At 31.2% G+C, this 14,307-nt stretch overlaps 1 protein-coding gene across 1 annotated transcript; it reads right to left on the bottom strand.

Annotated features, from left to right (window-relative positions):
* Window positions 1-12,444: 12,444 nt before the first annotated feature.
* On the bottom strand, window positions 12,445-14,099 carry LOC136222967 (stemmadenine O-acetyltransferase-like). The gene has a single exon (XM_066010679.1). The coding sequence runs from the start codon at window positions 14,053-14,055 to the stop codon at window positions 12,787-12,789; it is 1,269 nt and encodes a 422-aa protein (XP_065866751.1). The 5' UTR covers window positions 14,056-14,099; the 3' UTR covers window positions 12,445-12,786.
* Window positions 14,100-14,307: the final 208 nt, after the last annotated feature.

Below are 14,307 nucleotides of genomic sequence, written 5' to 3'. Positions count from 1 at the left end.
CGATATGGCTAAATAACAGTTAAACAATGGATTAACCCTATAAATTTGTACAATTTCATACGTTGCGGCTAAATTTGCACTTCGCTTAAAACGTTAAAGTTAAATATTTAGTGCATTCCTAAAAAAAATATTTACTGCATTAATAACATAGTAAAATATTTTCGACAATTTCAAAAAAAAAATTGTGGTTCATTTATATGTAGCAGGTTTAGTTTTTTTAAACTGTCTAAAATATTTTATTGTGTTATTAATATAGTTAAAAAATGTATGAAACTGCTTCAATTTATCGACAAACTGGTTTAGAAGGTCCGATGTAGCTAAATAACAGTCAAACAGGTCTATTCAAATTTTCGGTAGCGCGTGGTAAAAAAATTGATTTTGCTTGAAAACGTTACGGTTAAATTTGCACAATTTCATACGTTAGGGCTAAATCTGCACTTCGCTTAAAACGTTAAGGTTAAATTTATACAATTTCATACGTTAAGGCTAAATCTGCACTTCTCTTGAAACGTTAGGATTAAATTTACACAATTCATACGTTAGTAATGCACCAAATATTTAACCGTAACGTTTCAAATGAAGTATAGATTTAATTCTAACGTATGAAAATATACAAATTTAACCCTAACGTTACAGTTATAATTTTATTTTTATAATATAATAAATTTTAAAAATTTTATTATACTTTTTTTTAATCAAAAATTTTTATTATATTAATTTTAAAAAAATTATTATATAAAAATAAATTTAAAATTTATAATATAAATATTGGGCAGTGGCCTGTTGACAGGAATCCCAGGGATTCCTGTCAAGATATCCATTACGGCGCCATAGGCGCCGTAATGGATAAAAGTATATTAAAAAAAAATATATTTTTTTACCATGACCTATGAGGATAATGTTTTTTTAAAATTGAAATAGCCCCTTCTAGGGGAATATTTCCCAACCAGACCTATGAGGATAATGTTTTTTTAAAATTGTCCCAACTAAGGGATTAACCCGAACATGCACATGATATGATATTGTTACCTCTACCTCCAAATAGTCATGCATGTGACATTTCTGTTGGTCCCTTGTGAGTCTAGTTCCACTCGGCTGAATGCAACTATTAATAAATTTAAGGTTTTATGGTAAAAGCTAATGGATGCTCTTGAAATATTCGATAAGAAATATATTTTATTATTTTTTTTTTATATAATATGCATTAAGTGGTTTGACACAAATTAATTAATTGTGTTAGATATATATTGTGCCAAAATTAATTAAATTAATTCTACATTTATTTCTTTGATATTTGATTTTTTAATTTTTGAAAGCAAAATGCTTGATTTGAATGTCCTCCCGTCCAATGAAAACATAGTTGCGTTCATGGGGGAAGATCTGAATTTGGAAAATTCATTACATACTTCAATTCCAGTGCAACCTCCAAATAATGTAGAAGAAACTTATGATCCGAATTTTTTGGTTATTATTTACACAATCTTCAATTCTTCACTAATTTCCTCTAATTTTAATATTTGGTTTTCTAATTTTTTTAGAGCACAAGTGCATGATTTGAATGATAACTAAATTAATTAAAAAAAAAGAAAAAAAGAACTGATATTAAAGAGAAGTAAACGCTAGATTTGTAAAGAGAGAGAGAGACGAGAAGAAGAGGTGGTATAAATGAAAGCTAAATTACCATTAAATAGACTACTCAATTACATAGAATTTGACTAATTACCAATGTTGTCAGGCTCGGACCGGACCGGCCGGTTCGACCGGTCGGACTGGCGGTTTCCGGTCCGAGCCTGTCCGGTTATTTCAACACTGAAATAACCAGAGAGACCCAGGGTTGGCCTGGGACCCGGCGGTCAGCCCGGGACCCGGTGTGACCCCGGGTCATTTGAAAAAAAAAATTGAAGGCGTTGTTCTGTATTTATAGGAGTACTTTCCATTTGTTTGCCTCCTACTTTCCGATGTGGGACAAACTTAATTGAGGAAATGCATAACTTGTAGGCCAGCTAAAACTTTTTTTATTATTATTTTTTGATAGAAGGCGAGCTAAAACTTTGAACCAATTGAATTTAATTGTTTTTTATTGAAAAAGGACTCTTTTTTTGGCATTACACTCATTTGGATCCCTAAACTAAAACTTCAAAGTAAATTAAGACCCCAAACTATCAAAATCATCAATCAGGTCTCTGAACTAAGCAAAAATTATCAATTAGGTCCCTATCTTATCTTAAAATCAGAAATTGTGACTATTTGATATAGACTATAATAATCTCTGTATTGGTTCAAAATGAGTTTGGGGAATATAGTCTGAAACTGTTCAACCGAATGAATTTCGATGAGGCCTTAATTGATGATTTTTGTTTAGAATAGGGGCTCAATTGATGAATTTTGTTTAGTTTAGGAACTTGATTGATGATTTTGATAGTTTAAGGTCCTAATTGACTTTGAAGCCTTAGTTTAATTTAGGGAGCCAAATGGATATTATATATTTTTTTTAAGAATTATACCTCACATATTATACTCCAAATTAGTATATAATATATATACATAATTTTTCGTTTCTTGTTAATTTTAATATGAAATATATATATATGTCATACCATGTATTGAAAATTATGTATAATTTATAAAAATAATTTAAAAATAATTATATATATATTTAATATATATAAATATTATTTACTTATCACATCATCCGGCCCGACCAATCCGAGCCATCCAATCCGACCAAATGACCCGTGATCCAGTTATAAATTCGGTTTGATGTCCGGTCCGATTCTGATAACATTGCTAATTACAATGCAAATCATTTAATATATGTTATATAAAAAATAATAAAATATATTTCTTATCTAGCGTTACGGGGTGCCCGTTAGCGGACTCGTTTTAAAAATTATGATCTTATGTATTTAGCTAAATTATTATTTTATCTCATTGGCCCAAATCGGAACCGGAAAATTTTATTATTTAATTGAAGTTATTAATACATTGAACATTTGTTTATTGAGATTTTACTGTATAAGTATATAAATTTAATGAAAAAAGCGTAATAATAATTGAAAGAGTTGAAGCAAAGAGGACACATGAAATTAGAAAGAGTAAGAGTCCGTTTGTTTATCTACTGTTTGTTGTTGCTGTTTATTGTTGCTGTTACGGTTTACTGTTTGTTGTTGGAAAAAAGCTGATTTTCCAAAAAGCAGAGATTCTCTGCTTTTGTACAATGCTGCTTTTCGGGTGTAAAAGGCAAACAAGAGATCACTAACCAAACAGTCAATCCTGCTTTTCAGATGTAAAAGGCAAACATGATGTCACTAACCAAACACCTAAAATTCTCCATTTTGAAGTGAAAAGGCAAAACGGAGTATGAAAAAGAGCAACCAAACACCCCTTAAATGTTGTTTCTCTTCACAATAATTAAGAACTTAATGGTTTGGGTTTTCCAATAATAATTACAAAATCAATGCTTACAATCTAATTATTCAATAAATAAATATTTAATTTTTAGATTTTAACAATTAACTCCTAACAGTTAATTTTCTAATTAATGATTGAGATAATTTCTAAGTTAAAACTCAATTTAAAAGAATTTCAAATCTAAATATGAGAAATTCTACAGTACTATTAGTGTAATACATTCTACCATTAAGTTTCAAAAAAAAAAAACATTCTACCATTAGAAGAAAAGGTTTTTTTACATGAAAATCATATCTCATTATAAAATTACAATTAAATCATATTATAAAACTTAGTTATCAATATAACATTATTTTCTATATATCACAAATAAAGTATGATTTTATGCCATAATTTATACATTTTAGACCTCAATTCATAAATCCTAAATCTTAATATATATATCTTAGCCCCTAATTCTTTTTTTTTATAGAAATTGGGACGGGACAGAGCTTGGGCGGGGCGAGCGCCCATAGTTCAAAAACTGAAAAACTCGAATATATTTAAAAAAAAAAAGTTTGAGTTAAACAAAAAGAGGGGAAGAAGGACAAACAAAAAGAAAAAATATAAAAAACATGGTTCTTCAAATATATAAAAAAAAACAATAATTTTTCTAATTTAAAATTATTTAAATTAATACTTGACACAGTAAAAAAAATTTCAAATCTGAATTTCAGTGTAAATTTCTCTAAAAAAAAATATCATTACCATTCCATGGAAACTATTTGTATTAATGAGCAATAAATATATTTCTAAATAAAAGTGGGCTTAAAACCTTTGGACAAATTTGGAAAACAACAAACAAGGCTTAAAACCTAATCAACTATTCTAAAATGCTCAGAAATTAATTTGGACAAGATACCCACCGGAAATAGCGAATAAATATGTAAAAATAACATTAATTAAATTAATGGGTTAAGGTGCAAAAATACCCCTAACGTTTTGGGTCAGGAGCAATTTTACCTCTAACGTCTAAAATGGTGCAATTTTTCCCCTAACGTTAGAAGCCAAAAGCAATTTTACCCCTAACATTGATAAATTGGGTCAAATTTATCCCTAACGTTTGAACCAATTTATCAACGTTAGGGGTAACCCCTAACGTTTGAACCAATTTATCAACGTTAGGGATAAAATTGCTATTGGCTTCTAACGTTAGGGGTAAAATTGTATTATTTCAGACGTTAATGGTAAAATTGCTCCTGACCCAAAACGTTAGGGGTATTTTTGCACCTTAACCTTAAATTAATTAATCGAGTGTATTTCACCTCCGAGAATATTAATCTCTATTCCCAAATAGTTGGCTTGACATAGGAATTGGCTCGCCCTCTGATCCGGGCATCCAATATTCATGGAAAATTCTATGCAAACTAATGTTTACCTTTTAAGTAGAAAATGAAAAACTATTAATTTATCAACTGTAAATCATGAGAGACAACCATAAACACTTTCTATCAGGATTTTGAATCCGTCACTCGAAACGCATGTCATGAATTTGTTGAAATTTGGCCATGTCTTTCTTTGGAAATTTGGCCGCATTCCTGGCCTATGTCGAGAGTCGACCCTACTCTAAAGCTTTATAAAATTGCAATTCTCGGACAAAAAAAATCCAATGCTTGGACTAAAAAAATATACTAAAAATTCTTAGATCAAGTTAGAGAATGTTTGGTTTAATAGTTGTTGTTTGCCGATCGTTCTTAACGGTTAGATTATTAGTGTTTGATAAAATTTTGATTGATTGTTGGTATTAGTATGTAAAATGGCTAGGGATATTAACGAGCCGAACCGATACCGAACCTAAACAATCTTGGTATTGGCTCGTTAATGTCTCAAGTCGAGCCCTCTCGATCCGAACTTTGACGATCTTTGACCAAGCGAAGCTTGTCTGAGCGTGACCGAGCCGAGCTTTTATCGACTTTTGACGAGCTTTAACCAGACTCGTCATACATGCATATAATGTAATTAAGTAGCATGGAAGACAATAAAATTCCTATAACACAGTCCACATGACTTTAAAAGATTAAAAAAATCACATGTCAAGGACGAGCTTCATAAATAGCAGTAGTTACGTGTGGCTAGAGAAGACAAACTCAAAGATCACATATGATCTTGTTGCTCGCGTGGTTTCACATGGACGATAGTTGTTAGTGCTCCTAGTGTGGATGATGCGGGGCATCTCCTTCTGGGATCGGGTCTGTACGAAGAAAGTCGGAGGAAGAACCAAGCACGAGCAACAAGCAAGTAAAGAGGCCAAAACAGTGCCACACAACACACCAGCAGCTCAGGCACGCTCCGCGTGGGTTAAAGCACGCTCCGCGTGAAGGAAGGTTTGATCCGGAGAAGAGTTCAGCAGCCAATCCACGCTCCGCTTGGACTCGGCACGCTCCGCTTGAGGGAAGGCACGCTCCACGTGAATGAGGACTGATCCGGAGAGAAGTCCAGGAGGTCACATACGCGGGGCTTGGATTGGGCACGCTCCGCGTGGATTCATTTTAATGAACTTGCTCCTTACTCCAGCTTCCTCATTAATTACAATCCTTCCATTCCTTATTTACACCTTTGACACTCCCTAATTACAACTCTACCACTCCTATATTTACACCTATGCCACCCCTTTATATTTATCCCAATTTACCCTTATCTTGTTATTTTAATTAGTAATGTTCTTTACCCTTTATTGTAATTTGGCAATTAGGTTTTAGATGATATAAATTCATAAATTTATCTCTTTCTTTGTAATTCCTTAACTTTTTATCAATCAAATTATAATCTTCTTTAAGAAGCTTTGTTAAGGTTTTTCACCTTCAACAATTGGGATTTCTTATTCCTATGGATTTAGTCCATAAAACCCGAGATTCACTCCTTCTAGTTTAGCTAGAGAAGAAATGTCTTTGTTAGTTTATGATTAAAACTTTCAGACGAAACTGATCTGTATCAGTGGATGAAAGAGTAGAGAGAGAACTTGGTCCGGTCGAACCTAAGGAAGCTCTGGTTAGGCTCGTTAATGCTCGAACCTGTCACACCCGACCCTAAACGACCTCAATCGGCATCGGGCGTGAAATAGAAATATCATAATCAACACTTAAGAGTCTCCAATTTATCTCAATATCATAATACTACAATTGCAATACCAAAGTTCTAACCATAATTCTAGTAATAAGCAGCCAACTTCCAAACCTCGCCTAACCGGTCGGTAACCTTCTCTATATCCTGTACTTTATCACCTAAAAACATTAAAACATTTAAAAACGTGAGACAAAAATCTCAGTAAGAAACTATCAGCTATAAAAACCAATTTTACTTAACATAGCTATATACGTTTATAAAGGGATTCAAAACTTAAGTTTATAATATAGTCAAAGTAGTAAACCAAAAACATATAAAATATATAATATTGTATTCATTCTTGAGTTCAAAACCTTATAAAATATTGTAATCAAATAAGTGTTTTATCAAACGAACTCGTATTTAATCAAACGTAAAACCTTATATCAAAATCAATAATAACCGAAAACATAATCCAAGTGAACTTAAAACATTGTATCCATCCTCGAGTTTCTCCCCTTAAGTATCAATCCATAACCACATATATAGTCGAGACGTTTCTTAACATTGCATATCCCATATGGTCTTACCCAACACTTCTTTGCCATACCCAATAGGTCTTCAAACTGTGTACACAGGCCATGTCCCTCACTGAACATGGTCTTCAAATATGGAACCACCGATCCGGATAACTCTCGATGGATATAAAATCATAAAATCATAACGTGCTCAAATATCCTTTCACAATCAAATTCTAAACTATTTCATAACCATAAATCATTTAGCTACAATTAGCCCTTTTGTATCATAAAAATCATATTTGGACTTCAATCCAAAATAATAACAATAATAACCGCAACCGATTTCTCAATCAAAAAACAATTCGTAATATATCATCAAATTCATTTTGTTCAATATAGATATATATTGAAACCAAAAACATATATATATATATATGTAAATCAACCAAATTAAGCCTTAAATCAACATAATCAAGTAAAATCTGAAATTCACATAGAAGCATAATTAATAGCTTCATTTGAACCATAATTTCACAATAAAAAGCAAAATCGTGAAAAACCTCAATTTACAAAATTCTTGCATAACCTTAAAATATCACTTTCTGAAAATTCTTTGATTATATATATATATCCATATATATAAAAGTCAAAATATAGTTGATATTTACTTACATTGGTCACTAATTGAAGATCATAAACCCGTTCAATTCGCCTCTAAACTATGTCTAAGACATTTTCCTCCAAACACTGCCGAAATTCAAAAACTCTTTGGCTAGGACTTAGATCTATACATAAGGATGCTATGTTTTCAATTTCAAGTGAATCGGACGGTCGAATATCCGTAAATCAAAGAAACGTTGGAGAAACGGTTCAAGAACGATGAAAATGTTGAAGAGGCACAGAAAGAAAAGAAAAAGGAAAATAGAAAACCAAAGAAGATGATGATGATCCGTATGATTTTGGAATATATATTCAAATCTGGTAAAGATCTCGTTTGGTCCTCCACCTTTATATAATCTTTTAAAACTTATTCTAAACTTTTAATTTACACCTAAACTCATCGAATTAACTCCAAATTTTTCCTATAGCACCAAATAAAAATCATACACCTAATAAGTATAATATATAGTACGATCAAGGTATAAATTCTAGAAATTTAGACCCGGACGTGACAATTCTCCCCACCTTAAGAAATTTCGTCCTCGAAATTCACATTCTCTAATCCAAATTCTCTTCCTCAAATAATCTCCAAGATCACAAAATTATTTCACATTATCAAGATTCCTCATAATTATCATAAGACCACAAATTCTAATGCTTCCTTCCATTACCTCCATGATTTACCCATATCCACATCACTGTAACAATCATTTAAATATAACTCTTAGTAACTCTAAACTTCAACCTAGTCAATTCCATCACCAATAAATCCACAATAAAACTTCAAATATCATATATTCAATTTTATATGATATGATACACTTTGATAAACCAAATCTCACTTTAATAAATTTAAATCACCATTGATTTCACCTATTTCCAAATTCTACAGACTTCAAAAATATAACTTTTGAACCGCTAATATGTACGATATTATATTTGTCTTAAACTTCAAATAATTCGAATCAATAAACATCATACACCTATAATCATATTTCATCATAATAATACTTAATTCTATAATTTTCACTCCAATCATATTTCGTATCATTAACTTTAATCATCATCATCAATCAATTATAAACCTCATTATTATGATACAATTTCTTATCAATAAGAGTCATTTCATAAACTCTTAAGATCACATCACTCTTATAATTCTCCAAACTATATAATATCATTCGATTTTTTTATTTGACCTATAAACACTCAATTTGATCCTTATATAAATTTAAACCATAATCACACAAACTTCAACTAAAAATAACTTCTATTAACAATATATATACTACAAAATTTCAATTATCAACATATATCTCCTCTTATATCATATTTATCTCTTAATTTCCTACCTCTAAGATCAGGAAAATGTGTCCTCAAAATTCATATCTCCTCAAACACTATGTAAGCTTGACAAATTTTCATATTATTCATCAAATCATGAAGTCTAAGATATTCTCCCACTTTACTTCTCATTGATCACTAACATCGGCATCTCTCTAAACATAATTTATATAACTCTCAATAATTCTAAACCTCAACACAGTAAAGTTCACCAATAAGACAGTAATTTAAATTTCAGATATCATTTATTCAACTTAAGATTCTATAATACACTAAATAATCTCTCAATTATTAATCAACTTCCAAACCCATTAAATGAAACCTCCATATTTTAGCTTTCTCAATCTCATATCGATTATCTTCAATTTATCACTTTATCATTTCCTCAATCTCCTATAGTCCTAAGAAGACCAACTTATCATGTAAACCAGTAGCAATGTCTCTCAGATAAAGAGAAAAATCAAAGCAACATATGCCGTTTTCAGCATAACTTTTTCATACGGAGTCCGATTAAGGCGATTCAAAAACCCTTGGAAACGTAAGATAATAATAAAGAACTTTCATGTAGGACTCTATGACAGATTCGGCCTCTATCTAGTCGAAAAATGCATCACAAGATTCAAGTATGAATCTGATTTTCCAGCAGCACTTATATAGACAATTCTCTATATCTCTAGCTCAAAGTTATGACTTACTCATAACCCATGTCACCAAATACCAAATAATTTGCTATTTTTCATACACCCAATATTTTATTAACCATCAAATCTCATTTCTACTCCTCATTAGCTAGTTACTCAATCCTCAAAAAAATTCCAAATTATTTCTTAACTATCACCAAATATCCATATTCCGCAATTACTATCGATTATTTCTTAGCTATCATCAAATATCGATATTCCTCAATTACTATCAACCTTAGGTCCGAAGAATTTAACCTAGAGCTCTGATACCAAACTGTCATACCCGACCCTAAACGACCTCAATCGGCATCGGGCGTGAAATAGAAATATCATAATCAACACTTAAGAGTCTCCAATTTATCTCAATATCATAATACTACAATTGCAATACCAAAGTTCTAACCATAATTCTAGTAATAAGCAGCCAACTTCCAAACCTCGCCTAACCGGTCGGTAACCTTCTCTATATCCTGTACTTTATCACCTAAAAACATTAAAACATTTAAAAACGTGAGACAAAAATCTCAGTAAGAAACTATCAGCTATAAAAACCAATTTTACTTAACATAGCTATATACGTTTATAAAGGGATTCAAAACTTAAGTTTATAATATAGTCAAAGTAGTAAACCAAAAACATATAAAATATATAATATTGTATTCATTCTTGAGTTCAAAACCTTATAAAATATTGTAATCAAATAAGTGTTTTATCAAACGAACTCGTATTTAATCAAACGTAAAACCTTATATCAAAATCAATAATAACCGAAAACATAATCCAAATGAACTTAAAACATTGTATCCATCCTCGAGTTTCTCCCCTTAAGTATCAATCCATAACCACATATATAGTCGAGACGTCTCTTAACATTGCCTATCCCATATGGTCTTACCCAACACTTCTTTGCCATACCCAATAGGTCTTCAAACTGTGTACACAGTCCATGTCCCTCACTGAACATGGTCTTCAAATATGGAACCACCGATCCGGATAACTCTCGATGGATATAAAATCATAAAATCATAACGTGCTCAAATATCCTTTCACAATCAAATTCTAAACTATTTCATAACCATAAATCATTTAGCTACAATTAGCCCTTTTGTATCATAAAAATCATATTTGGACTTCAATCCAAAATAATAACAATAATAACCGCAACCGATTTCTCAATCAAAAAACAATTCGTAATATATCATCAAATTCATTTTGTTCAATATAGATATATATTGAAACCAAAAACATATATATATATATATGTAAATCAACCAAATTAAGCCTTAAATCAACATAATCAAGTAAAATCTGAAATTCACATAGAAGCATAATTAATAGCTTCATTTGAACCATAATTTCACAATAAAAAGCAAAATCGTGAAAAACCTCAATTTACAAAATTCCTGCATAACCTTAAAATATCACTTTCTGAAAATTCTTTGATTATATATATATATATATCCATATACATAAAACTCAAAATATAGTTGATATTTACTTACATTGGTCACTAATTGAAGACCATAAACCCGTTCAATTCGCCTCTAAACTATGTCTAAGACATTTTCCTCCAAACATTGTCGAAATTCAAAAACTCTTTGGCTAGGACTTAGATCTATATATAAGGATGCTATGTTTTCAATTTCAAGTGAATTGGACGGTCGAATATCCGTAAATCAAAGAAACGGTGGAGAAACGGTTCAAGAACGATGAAAATGTTGAAGAGGGACAGAAAGAAAAGAAAAAGGAAAATAGAAAACCAAAGAAGATGATGATGATCCGTATGATTTTGGAATACATATTCAAATCTGGTAAAGATCTCGTTTGGTCCTCCACCTTTATATAATCTTTTAAAACTTATTCTAAATTTTTAATTTACACCTAAACCCATCGAATTAACTCCAAATTTTTCCTATAGCACCAAATAAAAATCATACACCTAATAAGTATAATATATAGTACGATCAAGGTATAAATTCTAGAAATTTAGACCCGGACGTGACAGAACCAATCTCAAACCCAACCCGAGCCGTATGATTCATGGACTTGACAACATAAAACTCAAAATGACAATTTTTTCTTGATGAGATAGGACTAGTTAATGTCAGCTAAAATTATAGGATTGCAAAAAGTTGAGTATAAAAGAATGGAAATGAAACCTCTTGAAGTTGTTTTAACATCTACTGAATTTTTGCAATGAAATTACTTTAGAATTTATACAAATGCAATAAATTTCAATTATAGGGTTTTTCTTTCAAAAATCTCATAAATTAATTTAAGTTGATGCACCACCAATAACATCTTCTTCCAACAATAATCTAAACTTTAGAATCTTATGAAACCTGTATTTGCTTAGCTAGAGCTCAATTATAAAGTTCCCAAAGAAAAGATTTACTTATGATGGTTCCATCCATTGGCGAAACCATGAATCTATATATGTGGGGCTAATTTTAGCTTTATGGACGTTGCCGAAGTTAGATTTATAGAGTTGGAAAAAAAAAATTAAAGTCAAATCCGTGACAAATATTTTTTGTTGAATGTTAAAAAATAAAAGTACTCGCTCTAAAAGAAATAAATATATTCAATGTTTTATAAATCCAATGCTAATTTCTTAAAAATTATACAACTTTTTTTTTAATTATAAACTTCTTATAGTTTTTATAAAGTAAAATTTAATTCAAAAATTAAGTTTTATTAGTCTCAAAAGTAAAAAAAAAAATGAAGAAAAATTGAAATGAAATCGATGAAGAATCAAAAATCAAACGAAATGCTAGATTAATTCGACCGAAAATTGCACATGGAAGTTCTCTGATAGCATAACAAACTTGATGAACTCATAGAATTGAAAGGAATTACATAGAGAATTGAGGAAGGAGATGTATCTCTTACAATGAACAGAGAGTACAAAATTTATTTAATTTTTCTAATTACCAGCCTTATATACAAAAGCTAGTTTGACACCTATATAACATAATTATTCAAAATACCTTTTATATATTTAACTAATTATAATCTTATTAAATGACATCAACTATATTAATTTATCGGGTGTATTTCACCTCAAGGAGTGTTATAATCTTTCTCTCCTAAATAGTTGGGTTGAAGGAAGCATAGGAGCATATATGAGGAATTCGTTGAAATTTGGCCATGTCTTCCTTTGGCAATCCCACCCATGCTTCTATTCCTTCACCATCTTTTGTGTCAATAACAACAGCAGCGTTATGAACCTTTACAGCAGGGGCTACCCATATAGGGTTCCCCCACCCAAAATCAACCTTATAAAATGGAAATCTACACCAACTACTAAATGCAAAAACATTCATCATCAAGTTAGGTTTTTCCGCAACATCTTTCATAAATTCAAAATACCTACCTCCTTCATGAATCTTCCTCACATAATCATCTTTCACAATGTCAATCGACTCATGAATCTTCCCTACTAAATCAGGGTAGTCTATCTGGTTTTCGTTCATCGAACAATTCACCAAGTGATAGATGTTGCCGATTGATAATTCTGACAATGGCGGAATCAATCTTTTTCGAAGGTTAACAGCAATTATTGCGGTGTTTAAATTAGTAATCTCGAGAAGAGCACCCCAGATAACTGCATTGATTGTCTCAACCCGTGATGGACGGCCTGTGTAGGCTAGACCGGATCCATTTACTACCTTTTCTCGTAAAGCTTCTAACTTGGAACGATCAAATACAAATCTTTTCATCATACTGTTGCTCAAAACATCTTTCTCTACAAATCTATTCCATGAACAACCTTCAGTTTTCTGCGGAGGAAATATGGATGTGCAATCATAAATCATCCCCTTAATGTTAGTAGCTGCCTTGCCAGAGGCAACCGCCGCCCAAGTTGTGGCAAAGGAGGCCATTGTCGAACCATCAGCAATTTGATGATAAATACAAATACTTATAGCTATTCCACCACAATCGAAATGATTCACCTGAGCTGCAAGGATTTCCTCATTTGAGCTCATCTCTTGTGAATTGAATGATAATAGCTTTTCAATCTGAGGAACTTGAGGATCTTGAAGAATCATTAACATTTCTCCGGTGACATGAGCTTCAGTGTAGAAAGCTCCTTCATCGTTGCAATCAATGTAATAGTTGTTTTTTATTCGTCCTGCTAGAGGGTAGAATAGTGTTAATGTTTCCGCAAAGGATTTTTTCAGGCGGTCTGATTTTTCTTTGATGGAAGTTTCAGGTGTGGGGGAGTAAAACAGAATGACAGGAATGTATATAGGAGGAGCTAACTGATCTAGAAGAGAGAGTTTGTAGTTTTTTAGATGTTGAAGTGTTGAAGTAGAGGGTTTGATGGTTTCTTTGAACATTATTTGAACTTCCATTCTTTGCAAATTAATTTCTTCTATTAGTGGTGCAATAGTTTGGTGAATTCATATATATTGATGGGATTAGGAAATTATGCAAAATGTTTATTATTAAAGGTCGTTTGGTATTTGATAGAAGATAGAAATAAACATAAAAGTTGAGATAGAGATAAAGACAAAAAATTGGGATAAGGAAAAAATAATATAATTGGAAATCATTATTCTGTATTCATATTTGGTATGTTATATGTAGATAAATATCAAATAATG

The sequence above is a fragment of the Euphorbia lathyris genome, chromosome 1 (genome assembly GCF_963576675.1).
Source record: "Euphorbia lathyris chromosome 1, ddEupLath1.1, whole genome shotgun sequence".
Classification (NCBI taxonomy): domain Eukaryota; kingdom Viridiplantae; phylum Streptophyta; class Magnoliopsida; order Malpighiales; family Euphorbiaceae; genus Euphorbia; species Euphorbia lathyris.
The sequence above is the reverse complement of the archived record's forward strand: the minus strand, read 5'-3'. Positions and strand labels throughout refer to the sequence as shown.